The sequence below is a fragment of the Callithrix jacchus genome, chromosome 11 (assembly GCF_049354715.1).
Source record: "Callithrix jacchus isolate 240 chromosome 11, calJac240_pri, whole genome shotgun sequence".
Lineage (NCBI taxonomy): Eukaryota > Metazoa > Chordata > Mammalia > Primates > Cebidae > Callithrix > Callithrix jacchus.
Genome location: NC_133512.1, coordinates 126292099 through 126319196, shown reverse-complemented (window position 1 = coordinate 126319196; position 27098 = coordinate 126292099). Strand labels below are relative to the sequence as shown.

The following is a 27098-nucleotide window of genomic DNA, read 5'->3' as shown; positions in this document are numbered from 1 at the left end:
CTGGACCAAGTCCCAAAAACTTTGACCTGACAAATCTACCTTCACCACTGCAAACACACACAACCAGAAAATGCACACTTCCCTGTCATTTCAAGCAAAACTAGGGACAATTTACCTAATTAAAAATCTAATCATAGATCAATACATTTTCTACTTATTTCAATAAACACATAAATTGTTACTATTGTCATCATTACCACTGTGGCAAGTGGTATACTAACAGATTCTCCTGTTGTATCTCAATTTATCTTTGCATATTACAATGATGTGGGTACTATTAATATCTTAGTAGAGATAAGAGAATTAGGATGTATAAGAGAAAAATCTCTACACTCAGCTTGCTCCTTACCATGCAGTCACCATCTTAAAATTTTAGTATCTCTGTCCTTAAGTGTTGGCAGGCCACAAAGTTCTGTCCTTGGCTGCATATATAGCATCCTTTCTTGTGTAGGCTTATTTCCCTCTATATCTTCATTGCCTTCTGTACACTGATAACACCTGTATAAACTTAGTCCATCCACCCACCCACACACCCAATCTGTTCTTCACTTGATCCACAGTAATTAATGTTGTACATGAGAACATAACTTCCTAGCCAGACCACATTTCCCAGCCTCCCTTGCAGCTAAACAAAGCCATGTGAGTTCCTGCCAATAAAATCTGAGCAGTGCTGATGAGTATAGGCCTTCATGCATTGGGTGTTCTTCTAACTCTCTTTCTCCCCATGACAAGGAACTGGAGAAAAACTTTACCTTTTAAATACCCTGTCTTCCATTGGAAGACAGGGTATTTAAAAGGTAAAGTTGTCTCATCATTCTGGCCCCTGGATGAACTTGTGCAGCAAAGCTGCCTGGAGGCCTGGATCAGGTCACTGGTCTATGAAAGAGAAATAAACTCCCACCTTATCCAAGCCATTGTATTTTGAGTTAGCCCTTTCCTTAATTAGTACAAACAAAATCCATATCTCTAGCTGAGTTCTGTCTCCTAAGCTCATATTACTACCTAGGTTTCTGGACATGGAATGCCCAACAAGAACCTTAAATCCAGTATTTCCAAAATAGAACTAATCAACTCTAACCTCTTCCTTCAGTAAATGGCTTCATCATCTGTCAGAGTCCAAATCAAAGTCAAGAATGCTTGCAACTGAAAGATGGCCGATCACTAGCAGCTCAGTCTTGTAGCTCCCAGTGACAGTGCAGAGAATGAGAGGATGCCATATTTTCAGACGAATTTTTGTTGCTCACGGACCAGGAGATTCCCAGTGGAGGAGCACCACGGGTCGCCAGCGTGACTCTTGTGGCTGGCATGGTGGTTTTGCCAGCACCCTGGTTTGCTGGCACCCCAGTGCAGTGGTTCTTATTGCAGAGTAAACAGGACTGGGTCCCCTTTTGGTCGACGTTTGGAGCTCTGCGAAGGCAGAGTTGCCCATTCAGCTGATTGAAGAAGGAATTTAGGAGGGAAGCCAGACCGGAGACTCCTGGGCAGAAAAGCACCAAGAATCTTGATGCCGCTGTTTTAGCTGGCTCAGTGGGTTGCTCAGATTTCAACGCTGGGAATTAACAAGTTGGACTTCCACTCAGATACCTAATTTGAAAGTCGGTAATTACAAAGACGACAGGTGGATAAATTTACAATGATGGGAAGAAACCAGCATAAAAAGGCTGAGAATACTCAAAATCAGAATGCCTCTCCCTCTACAGGGGATCACAGTTCCTCATCAACAAGAGAACAAGTGTGTTCCAATAACAGAATTAGGCTTCAGAAGGTGGATAATAAGAAACTTCTGTGTGTTAAAAGAACATGTTGTAGCCCAATGTAAAGAAACTAAGAACCTTGAAAAAAGGTTTGACAAAATACTAACAAGAATAGACAATTTAGAGAGGAATATAAGTGAATTAATGGAACTGAAGAATACAATACGAGAACGCTGCGAAGTATGCACAGATTTTAACAGTCAAATTGATCAAGCAGGAGAAAGGATATCAGAGTTTGAAGACCAACTTAGTGAAATGAAATGAGAAGACAAGATTAAAAAGAAAAAGTAAAAAGGAATGAGCAAAGTCTCCAAGAAATATGGGACTATGTGAAAAGACCTAATTTACGTTTGTTAGGTGTACCTGAATGTCATGAAGAGAATGAATCCAAGCTGGAAAATATTTTTCAGGATATTATTCAGGAAAACTTTCCTAACCTAGTAACGCAGGACAATACTCAACTCCAGGTAATACAGAGAACACCACAAAGATATCTTTCAAGCAGAGCAACCGCAAGACACATAATTGTTAGATTCACCAGGGTTGAAATAAAGGAGAAAATTCTAAGGACAGCTAGAGATAAAGGTCAGGTTACCCATAAAGGGAAGCCTATCAGATTTATAGCAGATCTCTCAGCAGAAGAAACCCTACAAACTAGAAGAGAGTGGGGGTCAATACTCAATATCTCCAAAGAAAAGACTTTTCAACCCAGAATCTTATATCCAGCCAAACTAAGCTTTATAAATGAAGGAAAAATAAAATTTTTCACAAACAAGCAAGCACTCAAAGATTTCATCACCACCAGGCCTGCTTTACAAGAGCTTCTGAAAGAAGCACTACACACAAAAAGGAACAACCAGTATCAGCCATCCCAAAAACTTACCAAAAGGGAAAGAGTATCTCCATAATGAAGAATCTATATCAACTAATGAGCAAAATAGCCAGCTAGCATTAAATGACAATATTAAACTCACAAATATCAATATTAATCCTAAATGTAAATGGATTAAATGCCCCAATCAAACACACAGACACACAAACTGAAAAAAAAAGTCAAAACACATCGTCACTTTGTATCCAGATCCATTTCATAAGCAAGGACACACAAAGACTCAAAACAAAAGGTTGGAGGAAGACTCACCAATCAAATGGAGAGAAAAAAAAAACAGGAGTTGTAACTTTCCTCTCTGACAAAATAGACTTTAATAGTAACAAAGACTAAAAGAAACAAAGGAGGACATTACATAATGATAAAAGGATCAATGCAACAATATGAGTCAATGATCATAAATATATATGCACCCAATATAGGAGCACCCAGATACATAAGACAAGTTTTCAATGACTTATAAAGAGACTTGGACCACCACACAATAATAGTGGGAGACTTTGACACCACATTGTTAATATTCGATGGATCAACGAGATAGAAAATTAACAGGGACATTTATGATTTGAACTGAGACCTGGAATAAGTAAACTTAGTGAATAAAAAGAGGTTTTTAATACCTACTTTTAGATTGCATTCCAGCCTGGGCAATAGAGCAAGACTCCTGTTCTCTCTCCCCCTTTTCTGTTTCTCTTTCTTTCTTACTTTCTTTCATTGAAAAAAAAAAAAAAAATGCTTGCAACTTTCCTGTCATTCACTCCCCACAGCCAATTTATAACCTAGTCCTGTTCATTCTACCTTTGACAGATCTTTCACATTCGTTCCTTCCTCTCCATACTTACTGCCATCACCTGAATTCTAGCCCTTACCATCACGAGTTATCCGCTACAGCTTCCTACCTTAATTTCCCTGCCTTAAGATCCAGTCCTCAGCTTAATCCCCCACATCAACTCATTCTCAACAATGCCAATATTATGATGTTTAAGATTAAATCTAAAATTGTTGCTTTGTAAGATATATTTTCACGTCAAAATATTATCATGGCTTTTACATCCATTAATTTTAAGGGCAAAATTTGCAAGTCTCTAGTAATAAATTCCAAGAGGAAAAGTTGTTTGATTCAACAGGAAATAAAGAACAGGAAACTCACAATTGCATGATGTCAAGAAACAGAGTGAAAGAAAAGAAAAATGCACTGGTATACATGAAATAAAATTGGCAGAAGAGTTCAAGGCCTGATTAGATCAAGCAAAACCTGAAGATAAAAAGGGATCTTCCCCCTACTAAGCCCAAACTGATCCCGCAGGGCTTTGAATGATGAAACAGATATCACCCTAAGTCGGCGTCAACCAGATCCCATCACCAGCTACTCGCAGGGGAGATAATGAAGTCAGCAGAGAAACAGGAGGGAGCATCTTTGGCTTTATATAAAAGAACACTGAGAATGGAAATTCTTGGGGATATTCCATCTAAATAACCACTGTGCCTGAAAACTGAAAGCTGCCTCCCGTTTACTATCTGGGCAGGAGGCTTTATGAATGTTTATCTGAGAACAAAGTTTCATTATTAAAGAAAAAAATCCTATAACTGCATTGTCCTAAACCTTCTTTTTATAGTAATGCCTCAAATTTGTGAACACGTTTCTTTTTATTTGACAACTATTCACAGACTTCAGTATAGAATACCCACATGTGATTAGGACATGCAGGACTCTTCGGAATCTAATCCCTGCCCTCTGCATCCCTGTAAACGTGGCTCTTCTCACACACCCTGTGCTCCCTCTGTGCTCTCTTGCTTCCAGCTCTAGATTTGCTCCATTGTTTCTTGGCTGGGAATGTCCTTTTCACTCTCATGCTACCCTAGTATTTTCTGCACTTGGCTTACAGCTACTTATTCTTTAAGATTGGAAGCCTATGACCACCAACCTCTCACGGAGGCATCTTATGTTAATGTACCTGCCATTGCTCTGTGTGACACAGATTCTCCTCTGTGCTACGTGGACATTGCCATCCCAAGCAACAACAAAGGAGCTCACTCAGTTGGTATGATGTGGTGAATGCTGGCTCGGGAAGTTCTGTGCATGCGTGGCACCATTTCCCGTGAACACCCGTGAGAGGGCATACCTGATCTCTACTTCTAGAGATACTGAAGAGATTCAAAAAGAAGAGCGGGTTGCTGCTGAAAAGGCTGTGACCAAGGAGGAATTTCAGGGTGAAGGGACTGCTCCAGCTCCTGAGTTCACTGCTACACAGCCTGAGGTTGCCGACTAGTCTGAAGGCATGCAGGTGCCCTCTGTGCCTATTCAGCAGTTTCCTACTGAAGACTGTAGTGCTCGGCCTGACACTGAAGACTGGTCTGCAGCTCCCCCTGCTCAGGCCACTCAATGGGTAGGAGCAACCACTGAATGGCCCTAAGCTGTTCTTGCATGGGCTCTTAAGCAACATGTAAATGAGGTTGATGGAAAATAAACACCAGTTTCTTAAAAAATATTACTACGAATAAAAAAAGACTGGAAGCCCAAAGAGTTACTACCACTGCTATGTGTTCTCATGTGTATCTCAATCACAAAGACAATGGCAATTAAGGATTGCCTGCTCTGTCTGGTGCCTTTTTTGTGCCCAACTTCAAGATTTTCTAATTCCTACCTTTTCTCTTACCCACTGATGTGGGGAATCTGCTCTATGTAGACTTGACCAACTTCCATGTTGATGTAACTAGCCAGTACCTAGCTGGAGGTCTACGCTATGACCTCTCACTCCCTGCCTTGGCCTTATCTTTTAATACTTGCTTCTAACTTTGTTTTGCTTCAGGTGTGGCAATTTACATGGTCTGAAGTAGAATCCTACTAATAACCGGAGAGCTGGGTTGTCTGGGAAAAAAAAATCTTACAACTAGGTGAAGCTTACTAGAAGGCCAAGTCCACCCCCAACCATGGCCTTTTTATCCCCACACCACTCTGTCAGGTTTCCACCTCTGGCTCAGGAGTGATGAGGAAACATTTATGATAATAGAATGCTGTATATGAAAATTATAAAGCACAAGTTATTTCTACCAGTCAAAACAAGTAGACATACAGTATTGGCTCATCTTTCTAATTGGTCAAAGATGTTAACAGGAAGGGAGTGTTAATAAAATGTGTTGAGAACTAAAATATTGCCCAGGAAAAAAAAAATTTTGGTTATAAAACAATTATCATTTTCCAAGGACAGCAGAGTATAGAGGAGACAGGTGAGGATAGTATTTCTAATGAGGATGAAGGTTGAGAGAGTGATTTCATGACTCTCAACTCAAACATCATGCAACACTCAACTGAGAGAAGAAAACCTTCAAACAGTCCATCCCACATGGTTCACCGCTGACAAAGGTTCTCTCCATGACCAATCTCGATTCAGGCTCCACTGAGTTCCTTTTCAACCTAACCTTGATGTTTGGACTTTGGTGTTTGTCTCTGCATTGTCCAATTTTAGCAAGAATCTTGGTAAGTTGGTTTAGTTAGATTCCACATTCTTCATACTTGATCATCCTTGATATCTAATTGGCTTCTTCCTTGTCCACCTATTCTCCAGGTGATGTCTGATCACCCTGGCCTGTCTTCAGTAAGAATCTTGCTAGGTAAGGTTTGCCAGAGTCCCATCCCACACCACTACGTTTCCTCTTAATGATTTTCCATCCTCTAACCCACAGCCTGTTCCTCAACTATATATTCCTACTTGCCCATTTGTCTCGGCCACGGCAAGACCACACTGCAGTGGCCTTATTCCTATCCTGATAGTCCCCACTGAAATCAAGTTTTCCTTATCATCATCAACATTTTTTTTTTTTGAGACAGATTCTCTCTGTCACCCATGCTGGAGTGCAGTGTCACAATCTCGGCTCACTGCAACCTTCACCTCCCAGGTTTAAGTCATTCTCCTGCCTCAGCCTCCCAAGTAGCTGGGACTACAGGCATGTACCACAGCGCCTGGCTAATTTTTGTATTTTAAGTAGGGTTATGGTTTCATTGTGTTGGCCAGACTGGGCTAGAACTCCTGACTACAAGTGATCTGCTTGCCCGAGCCTCCCAGAGTACTGGCAATACAGGCATGAACCACTGTGACCAGCTCCTTATCATGTTTAACAAGTGTCACTGAATGATTTTTTTTTTCTTTGGCAACATGAGCTACTCTCACTTTTAACCTGGAGGAGCACCTCTTCAAGTCTGTTTACCTTCTGTGAGTTCGGATAACCTATACAAACTTGTCATCATGAGGTTCTTCTTCCTGCAAGCCAAGACTCAGAGAAAAAGGTCACATCTCTTCACAATCACACTCCCTGTCAGTTCCAATTTCCTTTATTTGTCGATGTTTTCTAGCATTGGGAGAAGAAATACATAATCATCTAAAGAGGCATAAATGGGTTTGTTAAAGTGGAAATTATTAAGAATATTTAAAACTCACGTCCAACACATGGAACACAGAAAGTCTAAGGGTCTAAAGGAAAAGTGTCCCAAAGGCACACAAGTGTGGAGGACATGTTTCAGTCCAGCCCTTAACATAAATCTGTAGGAATACTACTTTTCTGAAGAAGCAGCCAATATATTTTAACAGTAGTCTTTCTCCTAACTACTAAACAAAGAAATGTGTCTCTGGAGATATATTTTAGTTGACTTTCTGCCCCTCTTTCTTTTATATTTTGAGTCAGTCCATTTGACCCAAGGCCTGTGGTGAGACTGTTTGCTTCCATTTATTTATTATTTTTTTTTTTTTAAGACGGAGTTTTGCTATTGTTACCCAGGCTGGAGTGCAATGGCACAATCTCGGCTCACCGCAACCTCCACCTCCTGGGTTCAGGCAATTCTCCTGCCTCAGCCTCCCGAGTAGCTGGGATTACAGGCACGTACCACCGTGCCCAGATAATTTTTTTCTATTTTCAGTAGAGACGGGGTTTCACCATGTTGACCAGGATGGTCTCGATATCTCGACCTCGTGATCCACCCGCCTCGGCCTCCCAAAGTGCTGGGATTACAGGCTTGAGCCACCGAGCCCGGCCTCCATTTATTTTTCTTAAGGGAGCACACAGAGGAGTAAAATGGAATTTCAGCCTTTTTGAGGGGTTGTTAGTATGCTGCTTCCTATCTGAGACAGTAAGTGCTGCAACTATTCTTTGTAACTATGGATTTTCATTCTTTTACCTATGGAACCCCAAGAAGAGTTGATGAATCTATGGCTCTTATTTCCTGGGAAAAAAAAGGGATAGATAATATTGAAAAAAATTTTTGCTGTGTCACTTTTTCCTTGAAGCCCATCCTAGAAGAGTCCCAGTCCATGGGAAAGAGATTGAGAGTCCCTGCTCTATAAAGAGTTATTTTCTAACTGTTATCTTTTATGTCTTTTATTTATGCTTGTCTTCTCCAGATCAAGTCAAGACACAGCACATCAGTAACTGATATGATGAAAAACTCAGCAGGTGAGAGAAGAAAGAGATACCACAGACTTGTGCTTTGCCAACTTAAACTCTGAGCCTGACATTTTGCTGAGGTCAAGTCTTACACCTTGCATTTAGAGTGTGGTTACACAGGTGATTGCAAAGAACAGGGGAATGGGCTGTCAGTAATCATGGGTCCAGACCACCCAAGGTTGAGCCTTTATACTTGCAGTTTCCTAGGCCCAAAACACTGTTCCCAGTTACTATCATGGCTGCTTCCTTTTCGTCAACTGGTCTCAGGTCACATATCACATCTTAAGAGGGCCTATTCCTAATGATGTATCTTAAGTAACTCCCTCACCAACAAAGCTATTCTCCAGCACATTTCCCTGTTCAGAGTCTTCACAGTGCTTACTGCCACCTGTAATGATTTTCTATTGCTGTTTTTCTTTTCTTACTAAACATCTGTATCTGTAGCTAGAATATAAGTTATATAGAAGATATTTTGATCTGCAACACTGTCCACTATACCCCTAGCTTTAGAAGAGCACATAGAACCCAGTAGACAATCACAAAATATTTTGAATGAACACTGGTTATCATATCATCATTTTGAATGAGTGAATGTGACAGATCCAAACTGAGGATTAGAGATATTTTCATTATGGATTTTTAAACCTATACTGTAATACAAGTATGTAGCTTATTATGGATATTTGAAGAGCTGTGTGCCAAACCTAACAAGACTTCTGAATGTTTCTAAATGTGCAATTGTTGCTATATATCTGCTGTCATTTTTCAAAGGTTTCAAAATGCGTCATAAAACATTATTGGGTCAGGGACCATGCAGGCCACCAGATGGTGGAGAATAATTTATTTCCTTGATTTCAGACTACTGAAGAATGACTGCAGGAAGAAAGCCAGTTCTTATCTCTGAGCTTACAGAGTAGGAAAGATAAAAGAGACCTTGAGGTTCATCTAGTCCAGATTCATTCTTAATTTAAAAACCCATTCTACACTACCAATGACATGGTTATCTGACCTTCACTTTAATATTTTTAGTGATGAGACACTCATTATTTTACAAGATAAACTGTCTCACAATTGGATAGATTTTGATGAGCAAGGTCTTCCTTCTGTTGATTTGAAATTTCCTTCCTGTAACTTCTGGCCCTTTGACCAATAATGTGTAAGTCTAATTCCTGTTCTGAATTATGAACTTGGAAATATTTGAAGACATTTACACTAAATCCCAATGCACTCAACTTCAGAATGAGCATCCCAAACACCTCCAGCTGTTCCTCACTTATTTCTCCTGCTAGAACCCTCATCTTCCTACTGAATAATCTCTGGACACATTGTAATTAGAAAACATATGTTCTCCAGGGCAAAGTGGAATTATGTCTTATTTTTAATTATGGATTTAATTGTACTTATGCCATAAAACTACTAAATGATCCTCTTTTGTAAGTCAACTATGCATATAATTGCATACTATATCATTACAAATATCAGCATATGTTATTAGTTGTAAAATGCAAAAGCAGGTTACTCTGATATATTAAGACCTCATCTTAGCTGGAAGTCTGCGTCTAAAGGCATCTCATTACTGACAATGCCAGTTTACTATGATTCTTTAGATGAAAATACGAAGAAAAATCAAAATAATCTGGGCTATCAATTTGCACATGCACAATAGTATGGCTTCTTTCAATTTTAAAATTCATGGAGCAAGCAATTATAGATATCCTGAAAGTAAAGCATCCGTTTATAAAGTAGTACTATTAGTGAAAACAATCTAAGACAAACTAGTAAAGATGAACTATATTTTTACAACAATAAAATTATATTAAATGTTTAATGTTGAACAGTGTTCCGCTAAATAAAGTAAAACTGAAGAAAATGAGTCCATATTCATACTTTATGGGAAGATCCGGTAAACCGATCTCATGATCAATAGTAATTATAATCATATCATCAGTATTAATCACTAAGGCAGATATAAATTATACAATAATGTTGTAGCCCAATAATTGTTCATATTGACTTGCTACTGGTAAAAACTAACAAATGGGCAATTCACACTAGGAAATTTGGTAGGTTTCAATTCACACATCTATACTTCTAACTATACTGTAACCATCTGTTCTTTTAATGTCTAATAGTGAGTTATAGTATATTTGAATACCCATAATATGTTTATATGTAATACTACCTCAGAAATATCAGTACTGTTTTCTGTGTTATGGAATAAGCAGGAGTTTGCTGCATTTATTAGTGGATGATACCTACTACAGACACTAGCCAATCTTCAGCTTTCACCCAAAACGAAAGAACTAGGTTCAGTGCCACAATCACTGAAGAACTTAGACACTAACTCAACAACTTTCTGTGTGTATGTGTATATATATATATATATATATATATATATACACAATATATATACAATAAACTGTATCTTGTATATTCCTTTTCATTCAAAGCCAAATGTTTCTAAACATCCAAACACAATGCTTCTCAGCAGTGTGAACATGACAAAAAGTATTTTGATCATCTTTTAAAATAAACAGCCTGAATTATTAAGTTGTTTCAATAATTCTTTGATTGGTTGGATTACGTCCTCCCAAAATTCATATGTTAAAGAGCTAGTACCTCAGACTATGACCTTACTAGAACATAGGTTGTTGCACATGTACCTAAGACAAGGTCCAGCTGGAGGAAAATGGGCCCCTCGTCCAATATGATTGGTGTTCTTATAAAAAGGGAAAATTTGGAGACACACACACAAGGAGAATGCCATGTGAAGATGAAACAGATCAGGGTGATCCTTCTACAAGATGAGGAACCGGGAAAATGGTCAGCACACCACCAGAAGCTAGGGGAGAAGCACGAAACAGATTTCTCCTCATGGCCCTCAGAAGGAACACCTTAATGTGGTGTTCAACACCTGCTGACACCTTAACCGAAGACTCAGCGTCCAGAACACTGAGATGATAAATTTATGTTGTCGAAACCACTCAGTTTGTGGGACTTTGTTATGAGAGCCCTAGGAAATTACAACAATTTTTAAACTCCTAAAAAATACTTGGCACTGTCCTTTGGGGCATGCATTCAGAATCCAAAGCACTTTACTTTGGATATCCTTAAATGGTGACATATTCTTGTCCTCTGAGATAGGAGTAACAGCCCAGAGGGCCGAATATCTAGGACATGAATATAATGGATCATTTGTGTAGGCAGTAAAGCATTCTTTTAATTAATTACAGCATCCAAATTAATTGATTTATAATATAAATTAACTGCCCATGTCAACAACTGACCTCAGTAGATAGTCTAAAAGATGTTTTGAATGGCAGTATTCCTAGGGGAAAAAAAGTATAACCTCCTAAGATAACCACCCTGAAATATATCGAAATGCATGTGTTATAAATCCTGATGTGTTTCATTTTAAATTTTCATTCTTTATAGCCCTACTATATACACATGAGTTATATTATGAATAGTGTGAGCGGTTACTCTAATGTTCAGCCAGAGATTTTCAACAGTGCCTTGTGATACCAGGTACTTTACTAGAGATGTATCTGAGGAATGATCCCAATACCTCAGCCTAAACAGTTTCCCTTTCTATCCGATTCACATTTTGCATTTTCATTCTACATAGGGATTGCCTAATAACGCTTTCTATGGTGATGGAAATGTCTTATACCTGCACTGTCCAGAACAGGGGCCACTATTCACAGGCGGCAGTTGAGCAGTTGAGATGTAGCTGGTGCAACAGAGGAACAGACATTTCAATTTAAATTAATTTTAATTCAAATAGCCACATGGGGCTATTTGGCTATCATATAGGACAGTGCAATCTTAGATTTTAATTTGAAAATAGAATTTTGCTGCTAACAAAGTTTAAAAATCACTAGTAAAAATGAATGAATAAAAAATCTTCTGCTAAAATGAAGTAACGGATGTTTTTCTGATCAATTCACCCAGAAAACACAAGTATGTAAATTTCTTGGGGACATGAGAACTGACTTTACTCCAGTGAGCACAAAACTTAGTGAAATAAAACTTACATTACTAATCATTAGCCAGCAGGGGGAGCTGAAGAGTAGCACGGCAGCATTTTCTTGGGAGAGGTTCTTTTTTCTCCCCACTCCTATGTGATCGTGGTCTATGTGGAGGCTTCTAAAATAGGTATTCTGTCGAGGAACTCCAAAGCCTGCATTTCTGGCATATCTATTGTTAGCTACATACTCTGCCTGTGTCTGTCTCAAGTTCTGATCCCCAGGCAGTCGGAACTTGACTCAAAACAAAATAGTTCAAAATCCAATTAATTACAAAACCTGGTCTTTCCCGCTTCTCTTTGTTAAAATGTGATTCGTGTTTAGATTTTTATATTATTTTTTAGCTTTATTCTGTTTTTCCACATGTCAGGGAAATATTTTAAGGCCTTTTATATTTAGACAGAGAAGGAAAATTTCTTTGGCATGTAGTTGATTCTTTAGAGCTATTCCTAAGAAAACATTTATCCATAATAAGTTAACCATACATGGCCTTACCTCTTGATAAAGGTCACTGAGGTCTTCCTGGTGGGCCTGTTTGGAACATCCTGGGAATTCTCTAACACAGCAGGAATCTGGGGGCCAGTCCATCTCTGTCATTTCTAACCAGTCAGTGAAATACACAACTCCACAGCACTTAAACTGTAAAAAATATCACTAGTCAGCCTCAGAAACTACAAAAATATTTTCTTAACTTATAGGAGATTAAGCATCAGTTTTTTAAAAAATTTTGTACCCAGAGCTACATTTACATCTGCCATCACCTAATGATATGTGTGCAGTCTATGTTTATGACAGAAGTGTAGTAAAGGAACACCATGGCTAACCATTGCGTAATGGAAGAATTCTAAGTAATAATGACCATAACACATAAAAACAAATCAGGCATGACCGAGTCTCACCCCCCAACTGTAAGATTGTCTACAAGTTACTATATATGGCAAGAGATTTAACACACACACTAACAAACCCAAGTAGGTGACACCTTATCTTTATCATTAAATCTCTAACCACCAAATTTTTATTAATCAAATTTTTATACCGCTCCACATACTCAAATATTATATTAAGTTTCTGTAATCTTTGTAAAAAGATGTGTTTACCAAAGCCCATATCACAAAAAGTTAGCAGACATGGATTCCTTAGCTAGTAAAATATCCAAAAACTTTAAGAAATAAACATAGGTCTTGCCAACTAATGTTTATTTAACTGAGTAAGATTCTTGAAATAAATGTTCATATTCTATTACCATAATCTCAGAAGAAATGATGTGCCTTTAGCTTGAATAAACTTGAATTTAACAAAAATTATATTGACATTTTTTCTTTTTTATCTCATTTCTCCAAAGATTAGCAAAAACCTTCTCTCATCAAGGTTTGGAAACACTGCTTAAGGATCTCTATAGATTAGACTCAGAACAATAAACCATGATGAATGATTTTCTGTCCTTGAGTAGAAAGGGAGGTTGCTCTTCCTCCTCTAGTCAGAAACAAGGACGATGGGCAGTCACTGAGAACTTTGCCAAGAGTGCCTGGTTAGGTATCCAGCCCATCAGATCAATCTGTGTTCAGGTACCATAAAATATTGCAACCCACCACCATTTCAAAATTTAACTAAAACTAGTTTTGAAGAATTCTGAACTTTTCATGCAAAAGGAAACAAGGAAAATCCTAAAAAGTAGTTTGTGTTGTTACACTGGCTTAAATATCTGACTTTTAAACAGAAAAAAAAATCATCTTAAGGGTATTATAAATGATGATTAATGAAAGCTGTAATACTAAAATTTTTGAGAAACTTAATATTTTATATATTTTTTTCTTGTTTAAACTTGCTCTAAAAGTCTTAAGTATACTATAAACATCACAAATGCCAATAATTTGACATGACATATTTTAATATCCTTAAAAATATATATGTAGTAAAAAGACTCCACTTCATAAAAATCATAAACTACAGCCTTTCCAAGTCAGTCTTTTTAAATCCTTGCACTCAAAGAAAACTCATTTCTCTCCTTTGCTGATGACACGAGTCTTTTCTGTGTTGATGACAGAACAGTTCTTGGCACTCTCTAACTCCATCCAGCATGGAACAGCCTATTGATAATAGCTTTGTCAGTAAATGATGTATTCTACATAAATGACTTTCTCAAATAACTCAAGCACATAATGTTCAATGCTAAACTTATTTTTATGTTAATAAGTATTTTTATAGAATTTTCCTTCTTCAATAGAAGACACTGAATTTATTCTAAAACTTTTCCTGACAACTCCTTTAAATAAGCCCAACATGATACCAACACAGTACTGTGGTCTACATCTCCTTGTCATTTTCCTGTCTCCTTTAATACCGTATTGTGAGATAGTACCGCTCTTGCTCATATGTCAAGCTCTAGAAAATAACATCACCATTTTACATATGAGTAAACTGAGGCCTTTGACGGTCAAGTAGTTGCCAAGGTTACAGACCAGTATGTGGGACAGTCTATTCCAAAGACTATGCTCCAACTACTACATTAAAATAAATAAATGAACACATTTTTTCATTAGTGTTCTACATAAACGTCATTGGGGCTTAAGTGAGTCTGCTAAGTTGAGGTATGTGCACAGAATTGCACTGAACGAGGAGCAAAGGAAACTGACACCTGATAAAGTTGCCTTCTGCAATACAAATCATTCTAGAATTGTGACCCCCACCCAAATTCATATATTAAAATTCTAACCACCAGTTAGTTTAGAATGTGACGATTTTTGGAGATAGTGTTTTTATAGAGATCATTAAGTTAAAATAAGGTCATTACGTGGGCCCTAATCCAATATGACTGATGTTCTTATTAGAAGAGGATATTTAAATACAGACATATTATAGAGGGAAGGCAATGTAAAGACATGGGGAGAAGATGGCCATCTGCAAGCCAAGCAGAGAAACCTCAAAAGAAACCAACAGTCTCCAATCCTTGATCTCCAACTTCTAGCCTCCGGAACAGTGAAAAATACATTTCTATTATTTAAGCCACCCAGTCTGTGGTACCGTGTTATGGCAGTCATAGAAAACTAATATAAGGGACTTAAAAAAAAAAAATCTTTCAGGGTTCCCAGAGGTTTTCATAATCTCCATTTATGTAAAATAGTCTTATGATATGAAGGAGGAAACTTATCATGTAACAAATCTAAAAATAAGTGTGCTATCATTTGCAGTACTTATACATTGTCCATCTAGGTGACGCTCCCATCAGAAAAAAATTCACTTTGTTTTTTAACTTGGATTATTGCTGTCTACATCACAAATTCCAGAAAATAATGACCTCTAGGCAGCATCTACTCAGGACAGTAGTTGACATACGTACTATAAATTTCCAAATGCTTATTTTCTCTTTGTGTTTTTAGCACAGATATACAATAAATAAACAAAGTTAGGAAGCACTTAAATAAACAGGAAATCTGTGTTACAATGATAATTTTTACCATCTCAACAGTTGTACACAGAGAGCCAGATTTGGAAATTGCCCTGGACTTGAACCTCTGCCCACATCCAGGACAAAATAACTGAGCAGAGATTTGGCTATCATGTAAGATACTAATTCTCAAATGCTTTGTGGTCTAGCACTAACATAAATTGAAGGAAACTGAAATACTTATTCACCTGGAAATGTCACTTCAATCACAAGGAAACTGCTTGGAAGACGAGCTTGCTTTGAAGCAAGGTCAATGGTTAACTTCAAGTCACCAAATTTTAAATACCTGAATACAGTCCTCACTTGAGAAGATGGTTGGGTACAGTGCTACATGGCCATTGAGTAAGAAATCTAAAAGTACCTATGCTTTGTAATGTTATTGTTAATAACCATAGGCTAAATGAAATCGAACCTATGATATCATTTAATCTTCTCAACAACCTGAAAAGATAGGTATTTTTATTATCACTATTTTACAGGTGAGAGAACCAAGACTTAAGGAGGTTATGTAAATTATAGAAGCTCACTTAATAGTAAGTAGCACAGCTATGATTTTAACCAAGGTCTTTCTGAGTAAATCATGCCATTAATGATACACTGACTTCAAAGTCCCAAATGAGAACAATCATTTTTTAAAACTAAAATTATGTTTAAAATGCTGACAGCACTAAAAGTCATGAAAAAAATCTACTTGACTAGAACTTGGATATTTATCAAGTTAACTCTCATAAAAAGGAAACCTCACAATAATTCAGCAAAACGGCTTTCCAAAGTTATTAAATATATGTGAACCATGTGAAATAAAGGGGAAATGGTATATATGGAAGAAAATCAGGCCATGAAGTTACTTAAGATATTTTTCCAGAAAGAATTGCTCCAGAGGTAACTGAATCATAGGCTTAATTTTTCAGCACGGAGAAAATTACCAAAGCCAAAGCTTTAAACATCTGTTTTGAAAGTGCACCACTTACTTCACTCTCTTTACCTCAGAAATTGTAGAACTTACCTCTCTCTGAAAAAAATTCCAGGCGTGAGTAAGCCACCGATATCTAGGTAATCCATAATTTGTCATCCTGGCTTTCAAAGTGACCATATCTGACCATTGTACTGGAACCTGGTAATAAAAAATATCAACAGCTATGACACACACACACTAAGATCAAGATACACACACACACACGTGCGCACAGGTACTCAGAATGTCTTACAATTAACAAAAACTATTTTAAATTTATATTTGCTTGTGGCCAAAATTTAGCTCAGTTTTCAATGTATTTATTGGACAACCACAATGTGTAGATTTTTGTGATAAATGGGGAGGTATTTTGTGTTAAGGAAAAAATGAGAAATCATTTTAATCCTCAAGGAAATCACAAATAAGAAGCTAACTGTACATCCCACAGACATACCTGAAGACTTTCACATAACAAATAATCTCTGCAAGAGAAATGCCCTTAATTTGATTTCAAAATGCTATGAAGTTGTTGCTCTTTGAAACAACTGCAGATAATAGTACTAAAACAAAGGGGAAATAATTAAGAAGGGAAAGAATTTGGCTCAAGTCAAGCCTCACTCTGGGATAATTTTGTCGACACTTTTTGAAAAGTTGTAATTTGGAGGTATATTAGCATTTTAGAAAGAACAGTTCTCCACTTTCGCACTGTTGGTGGGAATGTAAACTAGTACAACCACATGGAAAACAGTGTGGAGATTTCCTAAAGAACTAAAAGTAGATCTACCATTTGATCCAGCAATCCCACTGCTGGGTGTCTACTCAGAGGGAAAGAAGTCATTATCTGGAAAAGATACTTGCACATGAATGTTTAGAGCAGCACAATTCGCAATTGCAAAAATGTGGAACCAGCCCAAATGCCCATCAATCAACAAATGAATAAAGAAAATATATATGCCATGGAATACTACTCAGTCATAAAAAGGAAAAAATAATGGCCTTCGCAGCAACCTGAATGGAACTGGAGACCATCATTCTAAGTGAAGTAACTCAGGACTGGAAAAACTAAGCGTCATGTGTTCTCAATCATACGTGGGAGCTATGCTATAAGACACAAAGCCGAAGAATGATACAATGGAATCTGGGGACTTGGGGGTAAGAGTGGGGGTGGCAAGGGATAGAAGACTACACACTGGGTACAATGTACAGTGCTCAGGTAACGGGTGCTCCAAAATCTCAGAAGTCACCACTAAATAACTTATTCATGTAACCAACCACTACTCTCCAATCACTCAACATCATGTCTATTAGAGAGTGTTTAATCATGACAGTTTTAGATACACAATACCACAGTCACTGTTGTAATACCATGCGATACAACAGTCATTGCTGGCCAGAATCTGGTCATTATATCAAGCTATGTTTTTTACTCCAGGACCAGGAGAAATTGAGGTATAGAAATGCTAATCTCATCACATAAAAGTATTAAAGCAACTCTGGGAAACTGGATGGACATTCCTATCTCATCTATGAAGTAATACAGACTGGGCTAAGTAAGGCCAGCTTGACATTCAACAAATAACACAAAGATCAAGAAACAAAAGAGAAAAAAGGGAGATGCGAGCAAATAAGGATCCAACAGAACTAGATATCAGGATTATTTTGAAATCTTATTTTTTAAGATAGTCATATCAATAGAAATAATTTAAAAATTCTTGACTACAGAAATCCTTCAGTTTTTTCCTTTGTTAATTTTATTGATTACTTGGAAATACACAATATATAATGAAACATCCAAACACTTGGGCAAACAATTTTTTCCCCAAATAATGGGCTAAATGGGTGTACTCCATGTTCATATGCCTTCAATAATGTTCAGGAAACTAGTTAAAGTTCAAGCTACTCACCATAAATTAGTATTATCTCATAACCTTTTGAGCATAAAATAAATGGAAGTGAAATAAATTATCTAGAAATGTACAATCTGAAACTATAGCATTGACAGATTTTATCCAGAGAAGAAATAATAAATAGATGAACATGTATAAAAAACAGAAATAATGGAAAAACAGATTGTGTGATGTCAAGTCACTTGATTCAGTTAATATAACAATTTTTTAAAACTTTACCTTCCAAAATAAATACAGGTTATTTTCTTATTGTGACTACAATTAATCTGAGACCAAATGTGGAAGAAAACAGAGGAGACCATTGAGGTTCTGGCACAAATACTGAGATCGGGCCATAAAGTAACACACAAGTTGATTGGTTCCTTGCATGGAACAGCTAAAAGCACAAAAGTCCATTTTATGTAAAGGCTGAGTTCTGCAAAATTTGGCAGATAATAAACTTTAATGGCACTTTTCATTCACACTGCTATTCGTGCAAAAGCAATAAAAAGCCTGACAAACTTTTTTTAAAGAACTGCTTTTACATTTCACTTTCAAACAGCCCTTGCTCTATCCCAGTGATGTAATGGGAAAGATTTACACAAGCAAAACAGTGACGTATGCCCTCACCTGGAATGGTAGTGGGCACCTATTTAATACTGCAATACTCAGGAGCTATTTGCAGATGGCCTCTTAACAGAATAGAGAAAAAATATCTAAACAAGTATACATTAATTTCAATTTCCTCATGTTTGTTAGAATTACATTAGAATCAAAACATTTTATTTCAAACATCTTAAGTTAATTCATTTTAAACTTGCTCTATCTTAGAAGATTTACCAAATATTAGTATGGCATATACACCTTACTGCCCATGTTTAAAATCCACAAGAAAGTAAACCAATTGCTAAAATCCTTTTAATTACCAAACAGAACACAATAAAAAGATGACGTAACTGGATCTAGAACTAATGATAAGATTTACTCTCTATTGCTTAAATGTCAAGAAGACCCATTTATCATTTGAAAACAAGAAAAAAAAAAATAAGAGAAACAATCTCATGACTGAAAACCATAGAAACTGATTCCCTGGGGCCAAGTACTTTTTCACTCCCCTAATAAAGTTTCCAGGGATGCAGAGAAAGCATGATTTTCAAAGAGAGCAAACAAATTCCTGTATTAATGGGAGAATTCATGCTAATGAAACTCTTAACTATATCAAACTAGTTAGAATCTGTCCTAAATTTTCACGTTTTCCGGAACTCTCTCTTCTTACTTAGCGCCATTGCACACTGGAAGAATGAGTGCCTTCACAGAGGTACGTATGTGTGAGTATGCCAAACACCACTGACATGTAAATTGGAGTGTGGAGAGTAGCCACTAGTCTGTGCTTACTACTTGGTACTCAAAACGGTCTTGAAGCACAATAATAGATTCACCAAAGAATCTTTGAAGACTACATCAGCACCAGAAATGACTTCTATTTTACTGTATAATTGCCAAATGACTCTCTTCGCTCTGAAACAAATACAATATAATGTCTCTCTTCTAGAGAGTTACTAAATTTTAAAATGTTGGGAGACTCACCAGGGAACTTGTCACAGATGCAAATGCCCAGTCCTTGCCCTTTTCTCCCTACCTTCCCCTCCATTCTGGTTGAGCGCATCTGTGCTGGAGCCTAATAATGCACATTTTTAAGAATCATCCCGGGTGGCTCCTACTGCAGATGGCCCAAGAACTACACATGAAAAAACACCACTTTACTAAAATGGTGTTTTAGTTTTACAAAGTTTATGGGGAAAAAGTCAGGCCTCCCTCCATGAAAACAACCGGCATTCACAGACATGCAAAAGCGTTCAACATCAGTAGCGATAAATGCACTAATTTCCCTCAATGAAGTAAGCAAACATTAATAAGTAGTATTACCCAACGCAAGCAAGGGTGAAGTGCAAGTGGTAAGCCAAACATGACTAGCAAACAACTTAAGACTGAGAAATTTTATGCTCATTCATGCTAGCTATGAAAGTTGTCCCAGCCATTTCAACTGCTGAAATAAAAGAGAAAAAATGACGAAGAGCTATTTTCAAGTAGCCAAGTATGGAACTGTGAGAGTGTTTCTAGATTGTGCTAAACACACAGCAACTCTTCAAATACACCTCTTATTTAAGGTGGAAAATCGTTCTGCCTGTTGCAAACAGGAGATGTAGGCTTCCTAGTCATCTGTGCACTATTGCAGTCAGCATTTTATAAGGCTTTAGGTAAGTGTTCAAGCATTTTTAAACTAATCATTTCCAAATATAAATCTTTTCTATTATTAACTCTGAAATTGGTAAAATTATTTTAGAACATATACTATTTCTAGTCTGTGATACCCATTTTAAGCAACCCATAGAATTAAAGACATATACAGAGTATACCAAAGAAAATATTACAAATTATGGTTTGAAAATGTGCTTTAGACACAGAAAATGTTAGTTTCCAGAAGTATTGGGACTATTCACTATAATGTAGCATAAACATTTCAATTAATAATCATGTGCCTAAATTACTCTATTGATATGGTTAAGCTTTGTGTCCCCACCCAAATCTCATCTTGAATTGTAATCCTCTGATCCCCACATGTCAAGGCACAGGTAGAGGTAATAAAATCATGGAGGCACTTTCCCTCATGCTGTTCTTGTGATAGTGAGTGAGTTCCCACGAACTCTGATGGTTTTATGAGGGGCTCTTCCCCCTTCGCTCAACACTTCTCCTTCCTCCTGCAATGTGAAGAAGGTGCCTTCCTTCCTTTTTGCCTTCCGTCATGATTGGAAGTTTCCTGAGGCCTCCTCAGCCATGCTGAACTGTGAGTTAATTAAACTTCTTTCCTTTATGAATTACCCAGTCTCGGGCAGTTCTTTTATAGCAATGTGAAAATGAACTAATACAAGGATCTAATTCAAAAGGCTGACCTGTTGTTTTAGATTGGGATTATATCTATTTGAACTCACCATTAGTTCTTGTTCATATGTCCAAACGCCACAAGCCAGTTCTACACAGAAAATGACAAGCAAACTTCCAAAGTACTGTAGAAAAACAGAAAAGTGTGCTGTTATTATCGTACCAAACTAAAGTATGCTCCTCAAAGACAAACTTGTTATTGTGTTTATTTAGTGAACAAGAAAACAGAGGTGAGTTTTCATGAAGCCCCTCGGGAGCAGATGGGGAAATTTTCAGCAAATTTAGAAGTATCTGCAGATAACATTTAATATCCACCTCAGTGAGCTGTAATTTATTAGTCATCTCCTAAGAAAAAAATATTTTATAAATGCCATTACTTTTATTAGGATAAATAAAAATTTACATGTTCTAGTTTGATAAACTTTAACCAATTTCTCCAAGAAAGGGACCTAATTTCTTTCAAAGTGGATGAGGTGAGGTCAACAAGTTTAATGCTCAGCCCATGAGTAGATTTTAACTCATTCTTCTAGGCAATGGAAGCGGGGGGTTCTCCTTTGCATTCTTAGAAAAAACATAACGTAGAACAAAATCTCAACTACTGATGACACTTTATATAGTAAGATTCTATTATGGGGAAGGCACTTGGGATGTATAATATAACACAAAAGTTCTGATAAGGCAAATAAATAGCACAAAGTTGAACACAGTGTCGGAAACAGAAAGAGATAAAAATTCAAGATACCTATGAAATAGAGAAATATGCAGTGTTGCAAAAGGTGAAGAGGATTGGAACAAAGAAGAGAAAAGAGAACACCAGGCAAATAAAAGACATGAACAAGTGTGCAGAGTCAGCTGCAAAGTCAAGCAAAGAGCTGGGTAACAGGAAACAGATTCATCTAGCTACAGTGGTGTGGTGGGGTGGTCAGAAAGAGGAATGAGAAGAGATCAAATGTAAAAGATAGACTGAAGCCAGATTATGGTGAACTTTAAATAATACGCTAATGAATTTTAAGTTCATCATGCAGGCATTAAGGTAGAATATTTCAAAGATTCTGAATAGGGGAAAGACGTGATAAACTGATAAAATAAAGGCAAAGTTCTAAATGATTTGGAAAAAGGAAGGGTGGGCAGGAAGGGTAAAGATCCCTTAGAAGGCAGCTGAAGAGGAGGCATGAACTTAGATGGTAGCCTTGGAAATAGGTAGAAAAGAATCCTTTTTAAAGGTATAGGGAAAAAAGTTAGACATTAGAGGGCATTAGACTTATTAAATTTAGAATGGAGGAGAAAGATGTATTTCACCAAAGCAGAGAAATTGGGAGTGGTAACTAGTTCTGTGTGAAGAGGAAAAAAAAAAGCTAATTTTATTTGATCAACATAAAAATGTTTATCTAAATATTAGAAATGTAGATTCAGCTGAGTGTGGTGGCCCAGGCCTGTAATCTCAACGTTTGGGTTTAGGGAGGTAGGGGGATCACCTAAGCCCAGGAATCTGAGACCAGCCTGGGAAATATAATGAGACCCTGTATGTACAAAAAGAAAATGAGCCGGGCATGGTGGTATGTGTCTGCAATCCCAGCACTTTGGGAGGCTGAGATGGAAGGATCACTTGAATCCAGGAAATTCAGGCTGCACTGAACTATGATAATGCCACAGCACTTCAGCGTGAGTGACAGAGAGAGAACCTGTCTCAAAATAAGTGTAGATTTGAAGCCCACGTAGCCAAGGATAGAACTGAAAATCATTACTATGATTAGAAAAAAAGTAGCAATTTTTGCATAGTGTTCTGTTTATCAAGTACTTTCACAATTAATTCACTCAAGAATCCTGTGAAATAGATAAGACTACCTCATTGCACAAGCAAGAAAATTAACATAAAAAGTAGATAATGTGACTTCCACAAGAATGTGTATAATAAATTTGGGAGAAGTGGACCACTGTAGCTATGTTCCTGTGTCATACCTTGCCTGATTATGGCAGTGACTTTGCTGCTTGTGGCAGAAGAAAGCAGTAAAATATAAGAAAGAACAAGCTCTCTGAAAATTGTCCTCACTAATTTCAGCAAGAATAAAACTTCACTGCACTCATGAATATTCTATTCGATTTATGGTGGGAGGTCAGGGTGGGAGTACCAGGTGGTGATAATTTGTGAATATCCTCCTTCACTGGACTGAAAGCTCCACTAAGGATAGGTACTTTCTTGCATTCTTCACCATATAATAGGTGCTCCATGAATATTTGTTACATAAAAGAACAAATGAAAACAAAGCAGAGTGATATAATAGTGAGTAGGAGTGAGAGCTAACTTGGACTGGGAGATCGGGGAAGGTCTTTTTATAAAGGTGATCTTTAAGGTGAGTCAGTACAGACAAGAAAGAAGCAACGCTGTTAAGATTCCAGAAAAAGCAATCCAGGAAGAGGAAATACCAAGTGTGGTGTGACCTTACATGGTGAGCTAGCTAGTTAAAAACTCAATGGGAACTAGCACACAGAAAGAGGGGGATGGGTTACAGGGTCTGCAATGCTGTGAGGTGTGAAGAAACAGATCATCATGAGCTATGGAAAGGATTTTGGATTTTATTCTATGCGTAAAGCAAATCCATTAGCGGGTGGCATGATCTAATGTATATTATAAAAACAAAATTCTGGCAATTTTTGGAAAAATGACCTGTAAAAAAGCAAGGTGTGATGAACCAAATAAAAGATTGCTGAAGTAAGATGATGGCAAGAAAGTGGGAAAAGTGAACTGAATTAGGATGTGAGCCATCGGGATTCAAACTTAAAATTACTTTGTTCATAATATTTGCTAATAAAAGGGGGAGTGAAGTATAATACATAGAAAATGGGCGGATTTCCTACTACCGTAATATACCTTCCATGATTTAAAAATATAAATCACTGCTATTAGTTTTAATCTGCTTCCTTCAGACTTCTTTCCTATAAAAAATAAAGAATGTATAACTACATAATGTCTCAGACAAGAATACAGCTTAAAAATAACCATTGGTTCAAAAGATAAAGTAGTATTTTGTTAAAGGGATCTCATTTTGCAAGCTACTTTTATTTTTGGCATACATGGACTGATGGTCAGCTTTAATGTACTCAGGTATCGTTTCAAAGTATTGTTATATCTAGGTCTTAAAGATTTCAGCCTTAAAATTATGATTAGAAGGAATTTTGTGAGCATAGTACTTCAAGCCAATTTTCCTCCAAACTTTCTTTAATGCTTTACTTAAGAGATTTCTAGACATAAAAAAATACTCTATTTACATCTATTACAAAGAGACCAAATGTTCAGTAACTACATACTAGATCATTTTTCTAATCTTTGATAAGCAAAGACCCTTGGAGACAGTGAGACTCCAGAGAAAAATTAAACTATGGGGCATTTTTGCTCTCTCAGATCCTTAACCTAAATTCTTCTCAAATTAGATGTCTGGTTACAATGAAAACCAAAGCATCCCTGAAAAGGCAAGATATGTTTATGAATAAAACATGGACCCGGATTATAATTATAAAGAATACAGAAAATTCCCTGATTTTGCCTTAAGGATAATCATGCAAATTTCAAGACAGGTTTTATAACCTTTTAAATCCCACTTGAATATTCTCTCATTTCCTGTCTCTTAGCGTCACTGATCAGGTTGCAAATGTAGCCCATGATTGATATGATGGGGCTAAGTTTCCTATGAGCTGGACACTCTTAACTCTGGGAAAACTCCCAAATGATTGTATCTTTCAGATTTCCAGTGTTTTCATATGATGCCACTTCACCCATACAAAATATTTTTTTATTCCATTAACACTCAGGAACACTGATTTGTTTGACCTTGAGGTTGAAAGTACAGGTTTCATCAACATTATAAATTTCTCAGAATATATTAAATTTAAAATTGATTAAAAAAAAAACTTGGCTAGGTGCGGTGGCTCAAGCCTGTAATCCCAGCACTTTGGGAGGCCGAGGCGGGTGGATCACGAGGTCAAGAGATCAAGACCATCCTGGTCAACATGGTGAAACCCTGTCTCTACTAAAAATATAAAAAATTAGCTGGGCACAGTGGTGCGTGCCTGTAATGCCAGCTACTCAGGAGGCTGAGGCAGGAGAATTGCCTGAACCCAGGAGGCGGAGGTTGCGGTGAGCCGAGATCGCAGAATTGCACTCCAGCCTGGGTAACAAGAGTGAAACTCCGTCTCAAAAAAAAAAAAAAAAAAAAACTTTACAAATGATGTTGCAGCTTCATGGTCAGCTGTCTTTTCTTTGGTGTTATTGCTGTAGCCTGAAACATCCAGTCTTCTAATTCCAAGGAAAACTTCAAATATCAAATCCATCCCTAACAGAGGATATACAGATCACCTGCACCTACACCTAAATTTTCTTTTGTGGCAACATCTGATTCCTTGACAAAGTCATTCTCCTACTGATTATTGTACTGAGAATCACTCAGCCACTATTTAGTTTAAGAGTTAGATTTGAAGCATCTAAAAAGTATGATGTTAATTCTTAATTTCAATAGAACAAAATTAGCCCAGAATTAAACAGCAGTTTCTGCTGCTCTGTGTTACGGTAATGAAGTGTACATCCATATCAATTTCACTATACAATCAACCACCTGTTGTCTTCAACAGCATTGGGAACATGTATGTATCTCCCCTGATGGTGGCCGAAAGTGTTCCTTGTGTTTCTTGCAGTCCCAATGCATATGGTTTGATAAGATGGTTTGTACCAGTCTAGTTTGCAGAGCAACTGATTCTTGCTTCTCCTAGTGTGTTTTTCTTTCTAGAATGATGAAAAGAGCTCTAAATTTGGAGTTAGATTTAAGTTTAAAGCCAGCTCTGAAACATATTATATGATCCTTAGCAAACCATTTAACTGCCCCTGTGTCAGTTTGATATCTGCCTGATAAAGATAAAAATGAACCCCTTTTTTAGCTGTCATCAAAGTTGATTTGATATATGTGAACATGCTTTGAAAAAATGGAAAGCATTAAAAAAAAATACTACTCTGTACTAATCTGAAACACAGTCGATAATGACTTTTCATCTCTTTCTTTACATAGCCTGCATTCTCTGCAACATGCCACAGGGTCTTCCTCATCATTGTTTTCCAGTATTTTACCTCCTATTTTTCTCCCTCCCTCTGTGTGTCAGGGTTTACTTGTCTGCTGTATTTCAGGTTTCACAAACTTTGGCCCTACTCATAAGTCACAGTGTTTCCTCCACTGCCAGATCATCAGTTCTGGCTGGCAAAGACTTTGTTCTTAACCATTATTTTCTCTCCAGTGCCTAAGCAGCACCTATCACACAGCAGGTATTAGGTGGAATATCAATGGAAATAATGACCAGTTTACCAACTAAAACGACCAATTTCAGTATTCCCTTGGGTTTCTCTAATTTGTACCTTGAGTGTCTTATTAACATTTGACTCCCTTTGACTTCTGCCTACACATTTCTATTTTAAATATTGCCTCTGTTTTACCAGTGTCTTTTCTGTAGATTATGCTATAATAATCAGTGTGCCTTTAAATATTTAAGACAATTTACAAGTGAAAGAATGCGAGTAACGTGCAGACTCTCCCCCATCTCGAGCTACTATTATCTAAACATTTTAAACAAATGAAGAATGAATAAATGTGTGTCTATACAGGAAATTAGAATGTAATTATTTCCATTACAAACTATTTCACTTGCTTTGAAAAACTGTTCAATAGAGTTCCTGAAAATATCTAAGCTCCACTGCTATAGATCAACTAAAAGTTGTGTTCCAT

The 27098-nt window shown here is 37.1% G+C and overlaps 1 protein-coding gene across 5 annotated transcripts in view; it reads right to left on the bottom strand.

Moving 5' to 3' along the window:
* Nucleotides 1-27098, bottom strand: part of TSPAN12 (tetraspanin 12) — a 74136-nt gene that overhangs the window by 12078 nt on the left and 34960 nt on the right. For 4 of the 5 annotated variants that reach the window (XM_002752078.7, XM_035254909.3, XM_009003197.5 and 1 more), the window contains exons 5-7: nt 21387-21461; nt 16562-16669; nt 12603-12746 (exon numbers count right to left, since the gene is read on the bottom strand). In XM_002752078.7, the coding sequence (XP_002752124.1) occupies nt 12603-12746; nt 16562-16669; nt 21387-21461 (327 nt within the window). The remainder of the gene's footprint in view (nt 1-12602; nt 12747-16561; nt 16670-21386; nt 21462-27098) is intronic. The other variant, XM_054237769.2, reaches the window with a different exon arrangement.